Raw genomic sequence first — 24,791 nt, forward strand, 5'->3', positions numbered from 1 at the left:
ACTTCAGTTAGACTTCTTTTCTATTAGAGTTGTCACTAGCATAGCTCTTGAATTCTTTATAAGCTTTGATGATGTGATCTAGAATAAAGGCCTGCTTTTGACCTTCAGGCATTGATATGGCCTTGCTCAAACTTACTTTTTGACCTTTCTGTTTCCTGGCGTTCCATTCCCTCTCCTTGGATCATCAGCCAAGCTGACTTTCCCAGTCTGCGCTTGTCACCTTAAAATAATGGTTTCAAGTGTATTGATGCAGTAATGACTTTACAGCCCGGCAAGCTCCACTTCATTAAATTGGTTGTAATTTGAACTCTGAAACAAGATAGCATCTTGTGTAACTATATTTAAATAAATTATGGTAAGAATGGTGTTATTTAGTTAGTGAAAGATTCCCTTTATTTATTCTTATACCTTGTCCCAGGATGTCGTATGCATAATTAAAAAAATAAGGCATATACTATTACATAGTATGCTTATGATATATAGGCACATTGATGTGAAATTTAATGGTGCAATTAGCAACAGTATTTTCTTTGTTATTCATAAAAGCTTTTGCAGTATTTTACACAGCTTCCTAGTTATTAGTATATTAGTAATCCAGGTGATGTGGAGAGAAGCATTATGCGATGGTAACTGTTTCATTTCAGAAACATCACGGCTTTATATATTCACAGCCTTAGGTCTGCATCGCTTTTCCCTCACAGTTTACAAATACGCGCATTTTGCTGCAACATAGGCTCTTCCTCACTTCGGAAAAGTGAAGGAAAAGAAGTGGAGGTTCTGTAGCCTGTATTTGGTGTCCTCATTTCAGTCTCTTCAAAATCAGCATGAGTCTAGCGTAATTCTAATGAAGTTCTGGTAGTATGACACTTAGAAAAGATGAGATTTGGGCACTAGGAACTGAGTTCATAGAGTGTATCTCTTCAGGAAAAGGAAACAGATTTTTTATAAGTTTTTCAGTGAAGTGCAAAAGGTATTCTTTTGTAATATTTGAGAGCTAATAATGGGTATTGCATGTTTAATGCAACAGAGTAGCTGTCCTGTTTTTCTTTTTTTTTTTTCTTTCTTTCTGCACATTCACTTCTTCCTGAACAGAAATAAAAGGTTCAAGGCTTGTCAGCATCAGTTTATAGATAGCTGTTTAAAAATAATGAGATATTGGGTATTGTAAGGCTCAGGGCTGTCTTGCCAGACTCATTTATTTCCATTCACCTTTTGTCAGAATTGCAGACAGAAGACATTCAATTAAAACTTGTCACTTGTTGCGTGTGACCTAATTTGTATTTGTGAGCGTCACAGATTAGGATACTCAGCTTCATATGGAACCATTAAAAATGTAAAGCAACGGTAGTACTCTTAAACATTTTATGCCATATTTTCTTCATCTTTGCTTATGGACCATTCTTCAATGGAAATCACTTGCGCTAAGAAATAATAGAATTTATTTACACAAAATCTCATTTGCATGGGAAAACTAAGTGGATTTTATGCATGTTCTTTTATGTTTTAATGCATAAATGACAGTGCACAAAAATTCAGCATGTAGATGATTAGTTCATGCAAAGTTAATGTTCCTTTCAAGAGAGGTTGAGTACTGAGCTGTGTAACACATTTATCAGTTCTTTGTTGAAGCGAAAAAAACCCACTTCTGGGCTCTAACCAAAGAGAATTTTTTTTTCAATTCCTTTGCCAAAATCCAACCTTCTTTTCTGCCCCTCCCGGGAAAAAATGCAGACTTTCCAAAATGTTACTTACATTTGGTTGCCCAGAAACATTTTTAATTATTAAACAGGAGCAAAATCTGAAATGAAACATTGGTTTGAAACACTTGTTTTACAAAAGCAATATTTTTCTCTTTTGATTTTTCAACTGGAAAAGTTCACTAAATATTTTAATTGGCCCAGTACTATTCTTAATAATAAACTGTTTGTTGCAAATCTTTGTCAGAGGAATACATAAATTAAGCAACTTATTCATAGTCACAAAGCAAGTTGGGTATTAAAGTGAGAAACACTGTTTTGTCTTTCAGTCCATTATATGGTCAGGTTCCTGAACTCAATTGTTTTATAGGCACCTCTTGAGGACAGCCAGTTTTATCGTATATTAACAAGTACTTTTTGGTACTGACTGAATGTAAAATAGGAGGATGATTTTTAGACTTCCTATGCTACACTAAATAGTGTATTTAATAGTGCAGATAGCTATCAGAAGACAAAACATTAAAGCCTTCCCCTGATAATTGTTAATTCAGCTGTAGATCAGGAAAGATTTAATTTGAGTCATAGCTTTTATCTTCTTCGATGACTTAGGACTCTGTTGTCAAAATATTACCTGCCTAATGGACACATATTTTACATCTCTAGCTCAATTTTTACCTGCACATGGTATAACCCAAATATTTTGTAAACTGATTCCAGATGCTCTCTGGCATCCTTATAATTCAGCACATAAAACAAATGCGATCCAGATGAAAAGATAGTTCATATTATCCTTTTTCTTCATGCTGTGTTACTTACTGCATGTTTCTACTGTGTTGAGAGAGGCCTTTTGTGGCTTAAAGTGGAAGTATTTTTTCCACTACCAGTGTTTCAGACTGCAGGATTAGTGGACTGGCCTCGCACTTTAATCCCAAACGGTAGATATTACTGAATTGTCTGAAGAGTAACTAGATGACCATGCATTCTTCTATCTAAATACATTCTGTCTGTGTTCGTGGTGGAAAATCAACTGGTTTTCCTGTTCTATGTGAATAAAAGCAAAACCCAGAGTTTACAATATTCACCCAGGCTCACACAGCAGTTGTACAGATCAGACAGGATGTTCGAGTGAACTGGAACGCTCTATCAAGAACTTGTCCCAAAAGGAGAAGAACATCAGAACCTGCAATTAAAAGTTATTTTTGCTCTTTCCAGTTTTGCAGTTAATTTGGGTTTTTTTGGCCTCTGCTACTAATGTTCCTCTAAAGCTCAGCAAGATGCAGTTATGTGGGTATCCATTCTTACTGGTCTCACTGTAAAATTTAAGGCAATGCTGGGAATCTTACAGACATCTGTAGAAAATGGATTCTTACCCAATTTCATATCTCAAAAAATGAGATAGGAATATATTTTGTATATAAAGAATGCTGCATTAGAGGTGGAGCTTGCCAGAGCGGCATCGGTGTAGAACATAGCTGCTTCCCATAAATCTCTCATGTAGGGGGGACAGAAAGAGAGCAGAATTTGAAATACCTATAGGAAGTCAAAATTGAAGGTTTGATTCTAATCTCAAACCTGTTTGTTACTGATGTACTGGAAGGTAGAGAGGGAGTTTTGATTATTCAGGTATTAGTTAATTTTTAAGTGAATTAGATTTATTTTTTCCAAAATAAAAAGCTCTCCCCAATTATAAGTAGTAAGCAATTTCTTACAGGCAGTCCTGGTGTTAGTAGATCTTGATTTTGAAGGATTGGGCTAATGCCTTCCAAGTTAGACTGAGGATTTCCAGAGCTCCATGGAAAGGACAAGAATGTTTGTGGGACGAGTGGATAAACGAACACGGGAGACTTGTAGCGAAGGTAAGACAGAGGGGATGGAAAATAAGAAGAGAGGGAGATTATAAAGGAATAAATGGTATACTTCAGGTATGGCTTGGATCTGTATGGAAAATGAGATGACACGGTTAAATAGGATTATCGTACTCAGGACCTGAATTGCAAAAAGAATGATACCTTGGGTTAAGGGCAATCTTTTTTATTTCATAGCACCAGTCATAGTGGGGGAGGTGAGGGAGAAACAGATGAAGAAATACAGAGGAAATGGAGGGTTCAGGCTTGTCTATGTTAAGTTTGTTCAGACTGAACTACCTGGCAGGTAGCTCATTTTGTACATCAGCTCTAGTCTGAAAGATTATGTGGACATTTTCACTTTAGAGTAAGTGCCCAATGTAATTTTGTTGTGCGTTGGTAAGCATTTGGTAGAAATCATGCAAAGGTTGTGTGAAGAACCAGGAGGTAGACCTTTTTTGTAGCAGATTGTATAGTGACTGTGAGACCGTTTTTTTTTCCTTAAAGCCAGCTGGAGGAATTCTTATATTGTATTAGCATGTGTAATTACTTTCTTTTAAAAACATAGCTATTGCATTGATTTACATAGTTTCCATTTCTCCAGATATTATTACAGTTCTAGTCTAATCCTTATCTTCTGAGCTGTGTAAATCATGTCAAAATGTGTGACTCCCCATTACTCCTGAACAGATGAGTTTATGAGTTGTGCTTATCCTAAGATGTAAAGTGAATGTGTTGCACTTGATTGTTGAAAGTAGCAAGCCTGTTCTTTCTATTTGTACCCTGTGATCATCCCTATTTTTCTCATTAGGGCTTTTGTTTTTATTTTTCTGTTGAAGAATTTTAAAATTAAACTGAGTGTCGGAGAATGTGAAGAATCAACTTGCTTGTTTTCAGCGGAGCTTTATTCGGTGTCATTAATAGATGTTTTGACGCTAAACAACTGTAATGGTAATATGTCCAGTGCAATTCATTCGTACATGTGACGTGAGTTTATATAGGTGGAGTGGATATCTTTCTTTTCATGTTACGGATGAGGACTGGTAGGGTGAGTGAACTGAGTTGCTAAAGACTCTGGCAAGCCACGTGCACAGCAGAGCTAAAGCAGAAGTCTACTTAACTTCTCCCTGTACACTAGCTAGATACCGTGATCTCCTCCTTAATAGCTGGAGTACAAACTATATGTTGAATTATAGCAATTACCTCTGTGATCAAGATGTTAAGCTCCTTCTGCCCCAAATGAAGATCTTTGTGGACAAAATTGGTTTTCTTTCTTTCCTTTGTTTTTCTAATGAAGAACGCATCAGCTGTTACTGTTTTGAGAGCAGATAAATATATCTATGTAAGGAATTCTGTCATACAAGCTATAGGAGTTACAGGGAAAAAAGCATGCATATACTCAGGAACCCCTGGATTTCAGTTTGCTACCCACCAAACTTTGAAGTTTTTATGGAATGTCAGACGGGTATACTTTCTTAAGCGGTGTCTTGCATTGTGTTTACTTCTGTAAAGACTCTTGGGAAGTGAAATACCACTTAGGGTGTGTTAGATCAGAAATTTATTCTAAAATAGCTACTTTGTAATAGTACTAGGAGCAAGGAGAGCTTAGGAGCAAAAATTATGGTAAATTCTGTCAGTTTTAATGAAAGGGTTATAAACCTCTAATTTATAGTCTATTGGTATTATGTTATCAAAAGTGTTTTCACATTAGAATTGGAATTAGTTGTATTCTAGATTTAGGTAATTTTAAAATGTGCAATACCGTTACTCCCCAGTTATTTAGAATTATAATGTTTTTCTTTTAAAAAAAGAAAGTAGCTATACTCACAGATATAGCCACGTATAATAGGTGGGTGCATGGATCTATGTATGATTTTGCTATTCCGATACTTGTCTGGATTTCCTTCCATTGAGTATGTGAATTGCTTGAATGTGTATCTCGGCAAATGCAAAGGAGGTAAAAAAATTGTTCATCTTGGTAAATTTATATTATTTTAATTTAAGCTTCAGTTCCATTACTTTTTGATTAAACATACTTCTGTCTGATGCTATCCATCTTTTATCACTATGAAATCTGCTCCCAAGCAGAAAGAAGGATGGCATCTGAATTATGCAGAAATCATTTTCTATCTATTTTTCCTCAAATGGTGGGCAGTCTTTTTTATAATCCCACCAATATCGCATGTGGCTTGTTCTAATCCTCTCCCTATTTCTGAATATTCAGCTGTCAAACCTTGGTCTTTTGCTATTTGTTTTTATGGCAGTGTATTGTCCTGGATGTCATTTGCTTCAGGTGTAGCTCAAACTCCCGATTCAAGGGTAGAGAACACTGACTTATCATTAGCTCTGAAAAGCTTTGAACTATCGGTTTTTAAAGTGGCCTTGTAGTTCATGCATTTCCAAGTATAACTTTAAAAACAAATGAAAAATAACCAGGTTTTGTTCATTGAATCACTGTGAATTTTATCAAATAGCTTAGACCACAAATCGGCCACAAGTTTGGCAGGGATATAGGTAAATATCATAAATAAGATTTCATTCATAATTGTACACTGACCTGTTTGGGTATGTGGTTGATTGGTTTTATTACTTATGTAATGTGATTCACAAAAATATAATTGGTAACATGCAATGGGAAAGGTACTTCTTGAGTTTGAGGGAGTGAAATAGAGAGTCTGCTGCAGTAAACTGAGTGAAATTTCACTGCTAAATAGAGGTGATCGTTACCCACTGTGCTGGTGAGCAAAAACTATCAAGCACTGTTGTGTACAATTCACTGCATTATTGGTTGTGTCCTTAAGCCAAGTATCTCCTGTGTTACTAACCTCTATAGATACCAAGAGTCCATCTGGGTGAATGAGAACCCCATGGACACAAAGCCTTCCCTGCTGGTAGCAGAGCACGGAACAGGATTTGTAAACCGCTGTCTTCCTTGGTCAGCTATTGTGTGTTCTGCTGTGTTAGTTTCATGCCAGCTTGGAGAGTACGAGATAGAATAAAAAAATATAAAAAAACCCAAGAAATATAAAAGAAGAAGAAGAAAAAACAAACCAACAAGAGTTGGCCTTGGGTTTCTGGCTAGTTGGCAAAATGGCTTTTCTTCACCAAAACCCAGTCAATCCTCTTTGGTTTTTGAGGATGAAAGAGGACTGGCAGATGTTTCCTGGTAACTCGACTGTGCTACCAGCGCAGGTTCATGGCAGTACGTAAACTCTGTGGTGTATTCTTCTGGCTCTGCACATGAACTGTAACTTCTTTGGTGGTGGCTTCTCTACAGTCCAGAAGCCAGTTCTGGAGGTATTTCCTGTGAGGGAGAGATCAGGGAGGTGGGAAGTAGTAGAGTAGGGTACAACAATGGCAATGGAAAAGATAAATAGAGGGAGGAGAGCTAAAATAGACAATGAAAAGATAAGTGAGAAAGTGAGCTACCCTTTATTACATGGCTCACAGGGATCATTGGTATGTAATTTGTCCTTGCATTCTTGTCTAGTTAAATCCATGTCATCAGGGACAAATTTTGCCCTTGGTATTACTTGTGCTGTTGCCCTGCGTATGTGCCGAATTTTTCAACTTCAGTGTTATGTTACTACTTGGTTCTACTGACATTCGTCCTGGTTGTCTGGAAATCTGCCTGGGTGACTCAGAAGGAAATAAAAATACTTCATTGTTTTATAGACCTACCATCTTTTTTCCACCCTCCTTTTTTCATTTTGTTCCTGAGAGCAGCTATAGCTTGTTTCAGGAAGGTAAACTCCTATATATCCGTACAAAACAGGTAGCAGAATGGTTTATTGAAGCAATGAACATTGTGGAGGTAGAACGCAAATGTTAATTCATCATTGATGACATCTAAATGAACAGCCGTACAATTTCTTTCTAACCCTCATGAACCATTTCAGGTCTTTAAGCCACATATATGTTCTTATTTTACTAACGATACTTACTTGGTATCCTCTGGCCATGTTAATCCATGTTAATTAAAAGCATAGGTTTTGACTATCTAAACTGTATACAGCACTCTTTGTTTCTAAAGTTCTAATTCTCTGTACTTCTCTACTCATAATCTTAGCCTTGTATATCCATGGTGTTTATTACAGCTTTGAACTTCTGATTCTGGCAAAGACGACTTAAGATGAGACTCTTTCAAATGGAAAATAAACTTGTTAGCTGTTTTTAATATCATGGAAAAAGGAACAAATGGTTGTAAACGAACAGGAAATTATGTTGTATGCACAGTCTCATATGTGTGAAAATCTATAACTTGCAAATACTTGTAGTGTTGCTTTCCCTTGCTTTTCAAAATTAATATTTTTGAAATAAACATGCATTTTAAACAAATACGGCCTGGAAGGCAGGAGATAGAAGATTGTTACCTGAAAGGCATCCTCATAATATATTTAATTACATGTTTGCTTATTTTTGCCAATGTAGGTGTCCGCCTAGACAGAGTACGTGGAGGTCGCCAGAAGTACAAGCGCAGAATAGATGCAGAAAATAGCCCATACCTGAACCCTCAGCTAGTTCAGCCAGCAAAAAAGCCATGTAAGTACATGAGATGTACAAAATTTCTCTTTGAATACCAGGTTTTGATTCCTAGCCCCGTTCGCTAAGCTCCTTCTGACTGGGACAAGGGTTTGGTCAGAAGATATTACTATGAATATTATATCCATTTAGCTGTTAACGTATTTTGTTTTAAATAGGCTCGTCTTTCTCAAGTGGAGTTGAACAAAGAATATTTTTACAGGTGGAAGTGTATAAAAGCATGGTTTATGCAGTGCAAATTTTACATTTACAGGTTATCTTTATTTTCAGTGGTACATAAAATGGTTCATACTGTGATCATTAGTTCATTGAAGCTTCTAGTTTCAGATTTCACAAGAAAGTGATTTTTGTAGTTTTCACTAACTAAATGAGTTTGACTGCTCAACCTCCCAATGAAAATACATTAAGAGCCTCATTAATTTATACCTATAGATTAATACACTACCTAGCATTAGATTAAAACAGCAATATGCCACACTAATAACAAGCATAGATTGGTAGTCTGGGCTCTACTACCCTCATGGATTTTTTTGCGTTGTTTTGTTATGTGTTAATAATGTCCTTGATTGTATCTCGCCAGGCTGAAATTAAGAGAGAGAGAGATAGATGATCATCTCATTGCTAAAATACAAGTTCCATCCTCTTTGCGATTAACTAAAAATAGTTAGGGGTTTTGCTTTGCAGCTTATATAAACTCAAGCAGCGACTGTACTAATTCCATGAAGTAAATTTAATAGCATTATAGCTGTAGTGCAAGAGGCTAGTATATTACCCTGCAAAGGCATACACGCCACATCCACTGTTGTAAACTCTTCCGAATTCAAAAGAGAATACACACGTCCAGTTGCTCCTGCCGAGAAGGTGAATTTGCTCCTAAAACAGAGAAATAAGCCAGAGAAATAAGGAGGGCAAGCTCCTCCTTGTCTCCTGTTTGCCTCTGCCCCTGTGCCTCTGACAACACGCATGTCAGTTTTAGGCTCTTGAAAATACCTGTCTGTATGGCAAATGGAATTTGTTTCCATTCGTGTTCCCCAGTAGGGGACAGTGCTGTGTACAATACGTTTGAGCATATGGGGATCTGGAGAGCAAATAAACAGTCTTTGAACTGTAAGTGAAAGGGCATTTTAGCTGTGTCAAAGAAAAAACCGGCAGTTTTACATAAAATTAAGGCTTAAGTGAACATATGGCATAGTTTCCTTTTGCCTTTCCAAAAACATTATGCTGATTATATTCCTTCAATTGTCCAATCTGGCATCTTCTACTCAGCCTCCATAAGCTGTCCCACCGTTCTGTAAATACAATCTAGGGCTGCACTAAGCAGATTTTGCACATTATAATAAAAACTTTCTGATAATACAATAAAATTTAATAAACTCTAATGCTTAATTTCATTAGAGGTTTAGTTTTCCTGGGTGCACAGATTGTCAGTTTTTCATTTACTTGATATTGTCATTGAGTAGAAATGTTAACAGCCTAGCATACCAAAAAACCCAAAACCAAACAGGAAAAAAAAATAAAAAATAAAATCCAATCCAACCCCCCCCCCCCAAGTCCTTTAATATGAACAGAGGTTAACGGTGTTGTACTGAAACAGAAGAATCTGTGTGTAAACCCAAGATTACTGCAAATTGGTGCATTACATTACCTTTAAGACGATAACTACACCAATTTTTGTAAGGTCCATTTGTCTGAGATAGACTAACCTCCCTCCTTATAAGTCATTACTCATTGTCTAAGTGCCTCCCTTCATTTTCCTTAGCTTGTCCAATTACAAACATTTTTGTAACAAACATTTGTAAAACTTAATTTTCAGATTCTGCCAGATAAGTGTCAAGACTTGAAACAATTGAATCAGTTTTGTGTGGAAGTAGCCTGGGAGATTTTCTGGACCCTGACTGATAGTTTGTGCATAACAAAGGCAGAGGAATGAAAATTGGGTTCTATTGATTCTAATTAGGGAAACATTAAATAAGATTTACCTAGAAACAGTGCTCATGGCTATTCGATCTCCTGAGTAATGGAGCTTTCTGAGTACATTCAAAATTTTTCTATGGTCTATACTAATGCACACTCCAATACAGCTTTTTTCCCCTATAGGGAGAGAACAGGTGTTTGGAGGATCTTTCCTACTTCTGGCCTCTATTGGATTTTCCAGCTTCACCATGGAATCTAATAGCGTGCATGTAGATCTTGATTGTGAAAATAAAAAGAATTTGAGATTTTATGAATCCTGAGTCAAAATATACAATATTCCTGAATAATCTATAAAAAGCAAGGAAGCTATTAAAAAAATGAAAGATTCTTTGGCCATTTCTTATGTTTGCAGGGGAAAAAAATAAAGTTGGGGATGTGAGTGCTTCTTTATTCATTTATCACTGGTTAAAAAACCACAAAATTGAAGTCCTCAGCTACATGTGTTTTGATACTAAGTAACTCCAAGTTATTTTTTTTTTTCAATACACGTAAAAATTTTGAAATTTGAGAAGAAGCAATGTTATCTTTTCTCACTGAAAAAGATGATGTTTTCTGTGTGAAATTAAACAGAATACGAAAAGACTGTTAAAAAATAAAAAAATGATGTGCAAAGGCTGTTTGCCAATCTAAGGTAAAAATACCATCTGTCATCTTTAAATAAGAATAGAATTCCTCATTAATCAGTTTGATAATCAGTAGAATATTGAGATCAAGAATTACTCAGTTGGCGTGGTTCCTATAGTTCATATAAAGCATAAATGTATCCCCTTGTAATAAAACATGCTTGATGTGATGGTTTCCAGTTGGCTCTTGCACTTACTTTATGAAGGGCTAACATATATCACAACTTCTGACACACAAATTTGGAATAAGGCAAAAATCGTGGGGACAGTAGATCAGAATCAAGGAGTCTATGTCACAAAAGAGCAGTAAAGTATCAGAAATCTGAATCAAGTGAGTATTTTATGGAAATCTGTCGTGGGCTGGTAGGGAGCCTCTCTGACACTCCTGGACAAGTCACATCGCTGTCAGCTTCCATTGCAGCTCCACCATAGGAGGACAGTGTGGTCCATCCTGTGACTTACATGCAGAAGGGGAAAATGATACCAGTTGTGTCGGCTTTCTCTGCAGTCAGAAAATACTACTCACACCTTCTCGCAGTGGAATCCCATTTATATCAAGCTCCCTGGCTCTTTATCCCAAGGAAGGGAACGGATTAGTGTACATTCACTAAAAGGTGATGTTTGGGCTTTAAATTCTAGTGGTGCATTTGAGGTCACAAGAGGTACCTACCATGAAAGATAAAACGTAAATAAATTGAGAAGTATAGTAATGTATCCTGTATTAGGAGGCTTAATGAGTTAGTCCTTTCCCCATTTTTCAGTTCTGCCTTCTCAGAGTAACAAATCAGGCTCCTTTATAGAGATAAGATACTTCCATTGTGCCTTCACGTGGATATAGTGCTTATTTAATGTTTATCCTACTTACAGGATATAGAATAGTAACAGTGTATTGTAAGTCATCTTCTTTTTTACTCTTTTTTTTTCTCCCCATTTTTCCTTATAACTTAAATGATTATTCCAAATAGATTTCACAGTTCATCTGGATGAAAAAGTAAATATTAAACACATGAATGAAAACGCTATATAGATAAAAATAACCAGTGTGTGAATACAATGAAGTATCATTCTTTGCACAAAACCAGTTTTCTGAGGTAGGGGGTATGCATCTATTGATAATTCCCTTACTTTTACACTCTTTATTCTCATTGATTTTAGTAGCTATTCCTGACTGGCTCTTTTGTACTTCTGGAAGCTAATTTTATACATGATTCTGAATTTGTGTGTTTCACTGAAAAGCAAATATATGACAACACGCCACTTTTCTCACAGCATAAGCCCCAAGGAGTACAGATTCATTCTTAACCTTTTAACCGGCAGGATACCCATAATATAAGATGTGTGGGATAATGAGCACGGAGAAAAGTCCCGAGACTTTCTGTTGCAACATTTCAACAGTGACATCTAAAACAAAGAATGGTAGTTGGAATCACTGATGGAAGTTAGAGATTTCAATGACTGACTAATTGCTTGTGGTATTTACCCCCTCAAAAAATAACACCTGCCTTTAGGGAGGGGATGGGGGAGGGTTGCAGGTAATTAGAGCAATGCAAAACTTTTCTATTTGCACGGTCCAAAATACGTTATAAAGCATGAATACTTTTCTACAAAGTTTATATTCCAATATTAGGAGGTGATCATGTATTTCTACATTCCATTAAATTTACTTTCTTCAAAACATACATGGCAATCTTGATAAACATTGCTAATGGATCAGATTTATTTATGCTGTAACTGGTTCTAGAAGCCAGTGAAGTTACAATAAGGTTTAATTAGGCCCATTATCTTAAGACAAATTCCTGTGCCCTTTGAAATATGAGCCATCTGTTTGAAAAGTAAAATGATGCTACTGGTGATCTTGTGCTGTTCTGGACCGTTTTTACAGATAACAAGATTGTCTCCCATTTGCTGGTGGCTGAACCAGAGAAGATCTATGCTATGCCTGACCCCACTGTCCCAGACAGTGACATCAAAGCGCTTACCACTCTTTGTGACCTGGCAGACAGAGAACTGGTGGTGATCATTGGATGGGCTAAGCATATTCCAGGTACATACAGTATTTATTGCTAATATATGACATACAGAAATCGTCGCATGGGTTATTCTGTTGTGGTAAAAAATATGATTTGCTCTCTCACTAAAGTGCATAAAGTTTTCTTAAGGCTCCAGATTATTCACACAGGACATAAGTTAGATGATAATATATCCTACCCTGGAAATAGTGTTGTTACTGCTACGAGTCTTACATGCTGCTCAGTGACTGAATTTGTTTCATGCTTTACTTAATAATAAGACAAACTTGCCTTGCCATACAAAGCGTTAGCCTGGTATCCTGGTATGAAGGGTAGTGTAAGTGTTCTCCTCTGTACCTGTACTTATAGCTGAATGTTAAGTCTAGTTTCTCTATTCCATAAAGGCAGCACTATCTTACACTGACCATAGGAGGTTCAAAAATTCAGTTATATTTTGGCATGCCACAGAGGAATTGTTCTCTTCATTGAATGAACTAGTGTGAGAGCTGGTTTGTAGCAGCAGTTCAGTAGAAAGAACTAAATTCTACCAAAAGGTCTCCTCTCATAGCTTAGTACTTTCTTGGTCTGCATGAAGTAGACCACAGTCCTTATCACGTAAACTAGTGGATATTACAAAAGCTAACTGGCACCCTTGTTAGCAGCAAAAGTGGGGGTCATCAGAAGCAGTTTCTCAGAAGGTTAACGATTTCTTCAGATAACATTTGAGGTATATTTTCGTTTGACTCAATTCTGAGGTATTTATGCTTGCTCGGTGGACTAGCAGACAAGCTTATAAAGAGTTTCTAGAGTTCTCAGTCTGTCACCTTTCATAAATGGTAAATTCACGTAAAAAAGATTAGCTTTTTTTCTTGTTTCTTAAAGTATTTTTTTTAGTCCAGCAGATGAATGAGTATGTTTGTGTGTTTTCATCAGCTCGTTAGTTTTCCAATTTTGATAGTGGAGCCTTATTGAACATAAGAATTTGTATCTTTTAATTCCTTCAAGTAATAAGAGTTCCTCATTTTAGATTTGGGAACACCTTGAAATTTGAATAAATAATCCAGTCAGATGCTTTTTTATCAAAGTTAATTTTATTTCTAGTATCAAACGAAACTGCAAAGAAATAGAAAGAAATAGTCTTCCTGGGTTTTTTTTCCCCCCTTGTGCTAACCAGCACAAGGCCTCCGTTCTTCTGGTAGGTGCTTCTGGGCCACTGTAGATAAACACTAACAAAGAATAGTAATAAAATAATTTGTACATTTCTGGAAAGTTATTTTACTTCCGATGAGCGCCAACAACCTACAGACTGTAGAATAGTCAGTATGCAACACAGTTAAAATTTAGTCGTTCTCTTGTGCCACAAATGGTGTATAAACAAGCTTTTGTATCACAAGCAATGTTTTTCTGGTACAGTTAACTTATTTCTGTCTCCTTAAACTAGTTTGTCTTTATGCTTTGAATGCTACAGTAATTTCTTTAATCAAATTGATGGAAGTCCCTTTCCCAGCCCACACTGAAACCAATTTATTGGTCATGATACGCCAGCTATGTTGCTAACAGTCGTAACGAACTGTCAGGCAATATCGCAGTGAAGCTAATTTGAAGTCATTAGGTGTGCAGCGTTCAGGCAACAATTTGTTACAGTGGTTAGGAACACAGCTGACATTTCTGAATGGCTTTGTTCAGAGTAGTTCTAGATGAGCTCAAGCAAATTGTAAACTAATTTAAACATCACTCTATATTATACTAGCTACTTTGTCTTACACTGGTTGCTAATAAAGCACTCCAAATTAAGTCAAAATGAGTTAAATAGGTGAATTTGAGTTTCATCTTCGGAAGATACCTAGATCACCTTAACCAAAATAGAGCAGCTCTCAAAGGAGTCAGTCTTGCTTTATAGTACTTGTAGGGGAACTTTCATCGGTTTGATTTGTGCATATGTTGTGTAGCTTTGATTTGACTGGAGGGGTAGGAAGAGCAGAGGGATGAGACTGAGCAGACTTTAAAATGATGGCTTTGGTTGGCGTGGAAAAGGTATTGTATGCTGTAAACTGGCCTTGAAAATTTAAAGTCTGCCATGTGAACCAGTTGAGGAACACTTCTGCCATGAGGCAGCCTTTTATTACAAGGTAAACTCAGAAACACGCCCGCCATAGCAAAGCCACACTAGCTAAGTTTACTCACCTGACTCCATTTGGGAACGAGAAGGGAAAAAAAAAAACCCCAAAATAAAGACAATCTTTTTATAACCGTTCTGGTAACAGAGGGCAGTGATAAAATCCGTGCTTGTTGTCTGGCATTTGATGACAAAAATCAAAATGCAAAAGGGCTTGACATGCTAAAGGGCAAATGTGATGAGCTTTTGTAGCTTGGTTTTGACTGATGGAGTACTGCTGAACTTGGACTGCCTGCGCTCAGCTAATGTCTGGCACAAAACAACTTGTAGAAGAGCCTGGATTGGTGCTACCCGACTGTTTTCTAGGCTACCAAATGTTACTGTAAGCAGAAACATAACAGAATTGGAAAAAGGATGAGTTAGAAAAAGGGTGCAAATTGTTTAAAAGTTCACTGTAGCTTAGCAGACTAAGTAAATCCTTGGTGTAAATCTCTTGGAATCGATTAATTAAACCAGTAGTGAATTTGTGCCTAGCACAGCAAAGCAGCAATCAGCAAATCTTTCTTTACTATAGTGATTTCTTACGGTTCAGTATAATTAAAGGCTCTTATATATCAGGTGCTTAATAACTAATAAAGATCTCGTCTGTAAAGCATTGTAATTCAAAGTAAAATTTGTCTTTGTGGAAGAAACCAAAATAATGTTTTTGCTATTCTAACAGGAAGTCTTTTAATGAGATTATCTGTAAAAAAGTAACAATGCCATGTGCGTTCTGCTCTGGCCAACTGTTTCCCATTGCAGTCATGGACTAAAAAATGTTTTAAAATCATACAAAGTTCAAATGCTTTCATAAAATCATTAGTATTTTTGTGCTATTGGCAACATTTCAATAGTTGCTTTTATTGAACAAAAAGTCTATGCCATCTACAAAAGGAAATATTGAAAGAAAAAATATATATGGAAAGCCTTTATCAGTAAATAGAATTAGTCTCCTTGCATTTATAAATCAAATAAATGGAAAGTGTGTTGTTATGAAACATGACCATGTCTTATCTGAAGAAGAAAAAGATCACAATGGCATTAGGAAATGCTTGACTTTAGTTAGAGGAGCGTAAGGGCACAAGAACAGATGATGGTGCCCTAATAGCCCTTTTTAAGAATGACAGGGCCCCGCCATTAGCATCCTTTTATATCCTTGGAAATTGCTCATGCCTCGCTTTTCTGGTTCCTATCTGCCTGACTCTTTTTTATTTCTCTTTCAATTTCATCCGCGCTCGGATAAGCGCATGCTAACACAATATGATTGAGCTGTAAAATGGAACGCTGTCGCCTCTAATCTCTTTTATGTAGATATGGAGGTACTTCCACACTCCACTTCATTCTCTCTCCATTGTTGGCCTTTTTAGAATGTGTTGCCGAGTAATGGAGGCTCAGTCAAATATTAGAGCTAGGTTTCACAGGGTGTGATAAGAAGATTATCAGCCCAGCAGTCAGATCTATTGTTGTTCTTTATGTCAGATTAAAATATTCCGATGTACTGTAACTTTGTTAGTAAAATACTGAAGGTGCTTAGGGAGAGGCTGGTGCTGTCTGATGAGACAAACCCCATATTAACTGAGCTAAATAAATTCTAAATATATTTATGAAGCCTCTGCAAGACATTTTATTTTATTTTATTTTATTTTATTTTATTTTATTTTATTTTATTTTATTTTATTTTATTTTATTTTATTTTATTTTTCTACCTTATTTTATTTGTCTTTTAATAAGAGAGCCCTGCTAAATTCAATATTTAAGGGTGGTTGCGTTTTCTACCCTTTGCATTGTATTTTGGGGAGATCCCATTTTATATTGACTGCATTATATTAATTAAACTCTTCCAGTATGGGGTGGAATTCTGCTGATACCTAGTCACAAGTATCAGAGTCATTTAGGCATGATTTCTGTAATGTAACTATCTCATTGACATTCAGCAAAAATGTGCAGTGTTCTTTCATACTAAGTGGAGGCAGGAAACATTAAGCTTTTAAAAATGTGCATAACAGGAAGCTAAAGACAAAATGTTCTCTAAAAAATTTGCATGCATGAAAAAACATCAAGCAGACCATAGAAATCAACTTTTTGCACTTAAAATGAAAAATTTGTTTGGAAACAGTAAATCAGAGTAATACATCAAAAATAACTAGTTACATTATTTAGTAAAATAAGCCTGCTTGTCTTCAGCCGTGTCCCTGTTTTGCTAGCAGTAACGGTGTTCAAGAAAGGGAATAGTCAGAAATTGGTACTGCCACTGGTGCTAGTATTGAAAAAAAAAAAAAAAGAAAAAGAAAAAAAAGAAAAAAAGAAGGCATGATGACGATGTTGACGGAGCAAATCCAAGGATGTTTTGAATATTTTAGTGTTAATGTTTTATGAAACATTATTGTTCCGGCACGCTCTTTGTGGAGGACAATATTTAAGCTTTCCTTTCCAAAGCAGCTCTCGGGGGTATACTTTAGCATTCTAATACTGAACAAGAATATGATTTGCCGCAGAGTTGTCATTTCTAAAATGCCTTTTTTTCTCATCATCTGTTTCAGAAATACTACCCCATGTAGGTAAAAGTCCGGGGAAAAAGTTGACCATGATCACCTTTGGAAAGCTAATGTTCAAGAAAGCATGAGAGCGTACATATATGGTACATCCATGCAGATATGAATTAGGTATATATGTAGCTGTTCTCATCCACCTAGTTGTTTATGAATCTACATCTTAGGGGACATACAGCATGTGTTTAAATGATAGAGAAGAAATGCTGAATGCTACTTCATGGTAGTATTCACGTTGGTAGGACTTGGAAGACAGACTGAAATCATATATTGGAACTACCTGGTGTATATAATCACACACGTTTTATCTATAGCCAGCATCCTGTTTATGCCCAAATCCTTCTTTGGATTGTTACTGGGGCAGTTAATACAGAATCTCAGCTCTGCAAGGGGAATAGATGTCTTCCTGTCTGTCTGTCCCATGCTGCTTGCTGCTGTAAAAATTGTTTCTGCTGAGGTTGAGGCCTTCTTTAGTCGCTTGTGCTGCTAGCTGAATTCATGAGTATTTCAGACAACATGAGGACTCCTGCAGCTATCTTAGAGCCCCCTGTCACGGGGTGCCTGTCGCTCCAAAGACAGGTGGACATGTAAATGCGGCGTTTACTGCTCATGTAACATAGAATGGAGTATGAGCTGTTTCGTGCTGACTAAGAGGTTTGTAGTGATAATAACTTGAGCCTCCTGGCGAATCAGGACATCCTGCCCTTTATCAGTGTGCTATCTTGGACGCTTTGCAAGTTCTCTTTGCCTTCTGTTTATCAAAAGCTCACTGTCTGTTCTTTTAACTCTTTCTACAAACGTGCACTAATTATGGAAATCACACATGCTCTTCCTGTGATGGAAATGTTCTTGATCTCCCAACTTACAGGTCTCACAGGTAGAGATTCCAGCCAAAAGGTTTCTCAAAAACTACTGACTTCCTTGACCTCTGTCACTAAACTGTACAATATGGGAAATCGGCAATTGACTGTCGGTTTTATTTTTGAGCGTTAGCATGGATGGACTCCCCGACGCTGCCAGTGTGTAGATCACCAAGTTGATTCAAGCTACCCTGAGCAGAATGGAACAGCAAGGTGTCAACAATGCCAGCAGTTCATCTATCCCACTGCTTGCATCAATATTTTTAATACCATTTGAAGTGCTAGGAAGCGTGGCTTTTTTTATTTTTTCTCATTTTTAGAAAATAGTAGCACAGAGAAGGTGTAAGTGTTTTTGCAAGGCAGGGAGAAGGTGAGATTTCCAGGAAAATGCATGAATAAACATGTCAACAGTCTCTTAGCATTTTCAAAACAAAACAGGAATCTGCAGTGTGGTAAAAGGTAGTTCCCGAAAGGTCCATTCGTTTATTTTAAAATTATTTGGTATGTTCACCTGAGATATGACGGCAGACTCTTCTTCATGGATCTGTTACTGAAGTCAGTGGCAAAATTTTAGCCGATTTCAGTACAAAAGAGTAGTGTCTGTGCGCAGCTAGAGGTGTACGCACTGCTAGTGTGTCTGCTAATTGGAACAGACTGGTTCCAGTTCAGAGCTGAGGCAGACAGTAATGGAGAGGGGAGGAGGTTACTACTACTAGTAGTCATAGATGTCCTGGGGTAAAAAGAGCACTTTAGTTTCCAGGATAGTCACTTCTGGCGTCTTTTACTAGCATTAATTGGGAGGGGGGGGTGGAAATAAGCCCAGGCATATAAACATCTCATCACCTGCAAATTATACATGAGTATAAAATGAATGTGCAGTAAGACTCTTACAGAAGCATCTTGCTATTTTTGACTTTAGAATCAACAATATTTGTTGAAAAATATTGTTATTCTTAATAATCATCACCATAAGTAAAAAACAAAAAATGGCATTCACAGGTAACAAAAGAACTTGTCTCGATTCTTACGTTTCACTTCCAAAAAAAGAGAATCCTTCATTAAAATCAGCTTCTCTCAAGATTAGAATTAAACAGTGACTTTATGTCTCTATTAAGTTCACCTTTTATTCATATACAAGTACTTGCCTCTTCCTTCTCAGTGACTGTCTCTTTTTTTTTTCTTTTTCTTTTTTTTTTTTAAATAGTCCTCTCCCTCCACCCATGCCCCCAACATACACACTACACTGTCTGGCTGTTGCACTTTTTTTTTTCCCAATGTCCCCCTTTATCTGCCTCAACCAATCTCCAAATGAATGCATGTCTATCATGGCCTTAGCTTTGACACTCTGGATATATTGATTAATAGTTGCCCTAAGCTCCTTTTAGCAAATCAAATTTTCACTTTTAGCAAGGATTTCGCCTCTGATTTATTCAGCAAAGTGAAATGCACTAAATTGACTTTGACATTCAGGGAAAATGGCTGAAAAACAAAGAGGGGAGGAAAGAGATATAAATTGTGTGGCAGCTGGAGACTTCAAGCATAAAAGAGGCAGTTTTCTATAGAATATCACTAGTTAATTTGGAAACACGCATTTAAACAGGAGTGGAAATTATTTTCTTAAAATTAGATGTTTTTTAGACTGAGGATTTGGGCTATAATAAGGTTTACTTAGCAAAATGCAATATATTCAGCCCAAATTCATCACTTGCTAATCATAGTGCAAGTGTGGGATCCACTTTTGTTGCCACTAATAATTATTATGTTAAACGAGAGACAAAGAGGTTTCTGAGTAGTTTTATAATGAGGTGCTAAATTGGTAAATATCTTCCTACCATTGCATTATGTTGTTCACTCCTGTGGCCCTTTAAAAATAAGGAATGATTAATAAAAAGAGAGCAAATCAACAGTAACGAATGCCAGTGCTTTTCATTTTCTTTCTGTAAACAAAACTGGCTATTATTTGATTTTTAAATGCAAGCGTATAAAAAGATGTAGCAGCCATTCTCTAGTGTTCTTCCAGCAAAATCAAGAGTGTTGTGTTACCCTGGATGACTTGGAGACTGACTTAACACAACCTGCTTCCGTACTTGCAAGCATTGTATTACTGAGGTACCATGAGGCTGAAAATACACCATTGCATGTTTGAAGGTGTTCCGAGGTGGTGCTGAATAGAAGAAATGAGAGGAAGAAATGAAAATATTTTAATCCATTACAGTAGCCCATCTGAGGGTATTTTGAAGGGGAGGGGTAAGAAGATGCAAAATAAAACCATAGGAAGCGACTTGGTCTTATTCAGCGATCAGGCATTACAGGAACTTGTAAAAGAAAATACATATGGTATTTTGCCCAGTTCATCTATTAAGACAGCGCAAGAGCCTTTGTTAGGATCAGTTGTCATGGGTCTACAAGTCAAATGTACTATGCGAGCCTCTGTTGTTTAAGGATCTGGCCCTGAAGGGGTAAACCCACGTCCGTAGTCAGTGTATCAGTGGAAGCTGAGAGTTTTCTTTGTCGCCTGTGTGTACCCCACCTCGAAGTCTCTGCAGCAATGTGCAGAATCAAGCTTTAAGCAGGTATTTCCACTTAGAGGACAACAATACTCACCTTTGTACCCACTTCTTGTGTGACAAACGGGTTTACTAGATTAGGTCTGTGTAAATTGCAGGTGACTTGGTAACAGTTTTCCTTTTTCTGAGCCAACAAGGAATTAATCATATTACCAGAGGGTAGGAAGTTTAAATGTATCTTAACCTTTTTAATTTTACTGTAGTCTCCCTTCTCTTTTTTTTTTTGTAAGCAAGCTGAATCTGAGACTTCAGCAATAATGGCCTTCTGCAAGTGGAACAGCATCTGGAGTGCTGTAGAGGAGAGAGCTGGGCACATTACACTTTCAGCCATGTTATCTCTTTAAAGTCATTCCACCACCACCCCACATGATTTAGTTCAACCACCAACCATATTAAAAGACTGCCAGTGAAGAGCATACTGTATGAAAGAATTTAAACTTCAAAAATATTCTTGACGGGGTGTCCTTTCCAAAACTTGCCCTAACTGTACAATTGATACCTCAAGGACAGCCAACTTCTTACAAGTAATGCATGGCTGCAAGGCAGGAAGATGCCTTGCTCAGAAATACAGTAAGAAAGTTGGCACAAATCTTGACATTATTCCTTAGGTGAGGAATTTGCAGAAGAGGCAAACGCTGCAGAACTGAGCTTATCATTTTAAGTTCACTATGTATCACTTCTGTATTTACAGGACTGCTGTCCTCTAGAGCAATAAGGCTTTTTTCAGCCAGATTCATACTTCAAGGAACAGCCAAACAAAGAGATTTTTTTGGTCAGTGTTAAAATTCCTGAAGGCTTTGTTGGAAATAAGATCATGAATGTTACGTATCGTTTAAATTGGCCTGTGAAAGGATCATAGCAGATGCTGGGAACGCAGAAGTAAAATTAGAGCAACATAGCCCTCTTATGGTAACCATATATCCATTTTAAACTAAACAGGAGACTTACTTATCTAACTTACCCTCCAAAAAAATATATATTTACTTTGTTCTGGGTGGGGAAGAAAAGAGCGGCTTTTCAGTCGTATGTGTTGATACTGTAAATCCAGGATGGGAGGAGGGAGGGGAAAAAGAGCCAGTTGCTCAGACTGGATTTGGAGCAGACAATTCTCCACCTGTATGACTGGGTCAGCGGCACAGGATGGTCCAGTTTCCTAAAGTCAGCTGAGACCAATTAAATACTATAACTCTAAGGATGCCTCTACTTTCTCTCTGGATGAGTTTGGCTTCACACCTGCTTAACCTACATTAGAATAGGATTAATTACCTGAATTGCAAGGCCTCCTTAGCCAGTCAGCACGTTTCTGGCAGGGCACATGGTGACCTGGACCTGGTTATACGTAGTACAGGGATAGCAGGGGAGCACCTGTGTTGTAATGGCAAGGCTCGATCCGGTCTGATAACAGAATCAGCACGTTTTAAAAATAAGTCTGCAGTAATCGCCTCTGCATCAGCTGGATCATACAAGAGCTTTATGAACTCGTGTCTTCACTGCTAGTAAGCTTTTTTATTGTGCAGTGCTGAGTTTATGCACGCACATATATGTACACAGGTATGTGTGGAGAAAGAATCCCAAGAGCGCAGGTACTGAATGCTCCTGTATTTAATTACTGAGATGGAACACTTACTTGGCTGTAACTTTTAAGTCAGTTTTTCATGTTATTTTAATTCATTATCTCCGAGTTTTATGCTGTGTATCAGGCAGGCATATTTAGGTAATTTTCCATGTGAGAAATCCTTTCATTGGAAAAAATGTTCTATAAAGAGAAAGTTCTCTGAAAGTATGTCGGTCTGCCCAAGGGATTTTCCACCTCAAACTCCTGAGGCACGTATTATAGACAAGTGGAAATTTCACAGTATAGCTCTGAACCTTCTCCCCAAAATGTTTTCATCTGCCATGTTGTGCACCATCAATTTCAATCAGCTGCATTTACAGTTGAGGTGAAATCAAATATTGAAATGAGATCCAACTACAGACACAGAAGGGCTCCAAGTTCAATGGAAATGGCACTTAAAAAGTAGAGACAGCTAACTTACCAGGTCCTGACGTGTTACGCGTGAGAATGCTGTGGCAAAGAGGTGTGATGAGGGTGGAGAAGAGGCGGGCACAAATCTGCAGTTCACGGGCATCTAGCTGTTGGAGAGATTAGGGGCAATGGTTTAGCCTGTAATGGCAGCTGCTCATATGTTTGTTCAAAGAAGAAGCTGCACTTACTGGCATAAATACATGAAGACATTAGCAGGTTGCAGGGTGTATTTCTAGCCAGAGATTTTCTTATAGCTATGCTATAGCATTGTGCTGGCCTTAATGAACAGGCATCGGTCTCTGAACTTGCTACGATTCAGGCTATATCTGGTAGCATGTAGAAGTTACTGTGACCCTTGTGTCTTTCATTAATTAACTGTATTTGCAGCAAGAAGAATTTTGAGTCCTTCCCCATATCGGTCGCTTGTAGAAAGCCATTCTAGTCTGTGGTCCGTTCTTCACTTTTTACTACTTTGAAGTTTCACAGAGATAAAGCTAAGCGTTGTGTAGATTCAGGAACGTGTTGGTTAGTGTCAGTGAATCTTCAGCTACAGATTTAACATGCAATATGCATTGTGCAATTCCAGATGATCTTTATTCAGTGAAATTGGTAGGAGTCTATTTTGAAGTTTCTTTGCAGTTCAAGTTACTGAATGTTTTCCAGACACCATTAATGACTTGTGCTGAACGCTCTGCCTAATATATTCACAAATTTGGAGTGCGCAGTGATCGCAGGATTGCACCTAGCACTTCCACGGTGATGACTAAATTACTGTGTACTATAATCCTCATATATGAAGCACGCCATAGTGTCTGTAATCAAAAGGCCACTGGGAAACAGGGAGCTTTAGCAAGGCACCAGGCAGGAAATGCAGGCAGAGTTGGGGACGAGCAGGCTGCAAGATAATTCCATCAGTATCATAAACCTACAGAGGGCAGTGTCTGACAAGAGGCTTAGATGGGCATTTCAAGATATAGTCAAGAGAAGAGGGTGTTGACGGGGAATATCTGCATACTCATAAGCGTAATCCGCCAGCATCAATGACAAACACACAATCTTTCCGAGAACGTGCTTGGAGGGAGAAAATGCACCTAAAAAGTGCTTATGACAGGGGGAGATGTGGACACAGGCTGCTGTGGGTCTCCTGAGTTCCGGTGCTACAGCCAACTCGGGTGAACTAGAATTTGCCATCAGTAGCTACGCGGACAAGTGTACTGTCTCCACGGTAGAAAGTGGTGGCTATTTATATATTGAATGGCAACACTAAACAATTTAGGAGAAGCAGTGAAGCGTGTCCTATCCAATTAAAAATGCAGTGAGAATTTTAGGTAGGCAAAATGTAATTATTTAATTGGAATTTGACCGGGATGCTTTTCCACTGTTAAAATAAATATAAATTACATGAGCTGTAAAACTTTAAATTATGAAAATATTTTGAGGTCTTTGAGCATGGTAATTGGAGCTATATATTCAACTTTGTTTTTAACTTGACACTTCATAATAGCTGTTCCCTAAAGCAAGTTGGGTTTTTTGGGTTGGTTTTTTTTTTTTTTTACATTATCGAATATCTTTTAGTGAAGCAAATTAGCAATCAGTCTGGAAAATATCTAAGTGGTACAATCACATTATTTACACAGACACTTCCATTGTGCAGACTTCTCTGTGTTCCCAAATATTTGTAGGATCACTTCCTCAGCTGTCAACATTCACGCTGGAACCGCCCTCTGTAGTAAAGCTCTATATGAAAATCCATTTAGGGCAATGAAAGACTTGCCTTGATTTCGCTGTGCTTTGGATCAGGCCCTAAATATGCAGGTCACAATCTGAAACCTGTGTGGACCTCAGATCTTTACTATTTGCCTTCTGTTTGACTTACCACTTTTGTCTAAATGGGGGAGGGGGACTTTGTGCAATTCCTTGCACAAAGCTCTTTTTTTTTATTATT

At 37.4% G+C, this 24,791-nt stretch overlaps 1 protein-coding gene across 30 annotated transcripts in view; it reads left to right on the forward strand.

Annotated features, from left to right (window-relative positions):
- Positions 1-24,791, forward strand: part of ESRRG (estrogen related receptor gamma) — a 407,888-nt gene that overhangs the window by 345,773 nt on the left and 37,324 nt on the right. For all 30 annotated transcript variants that reach the window (XM_054194182.1, XM_054194195.1, XM_054194196.1 and 27 more), the window contains 2 exons: positions 7,973-8,083; positions 12,563-12,724. In XM_054194182.1, the coding sequence (XP_054050157.1) occupies positions 7,973-8,083; positions 12,563-12,724 (273 nt within the window). The remainder of the gene's footprint in view (positions 1-7,972; positions 8,084-12,562; positions 12,725-24,791) is intronic.

Source organism: Rissa tridactyla, chromosome 3 (genome assembly GCF_028500815.1).
Source record: "Rissa tridactyla isolate bRisTri1 chromosome 3, bRisTri1.patW.cur.20221130, whole genome shotgun sequence".
Classification (NCBI taxonomy): domain Eukaryota; kingdom Metazoa; phylum Chordata; class Aves; order Charadriiformes; family Laridae; genus Rissa; species Rissa tridactyla.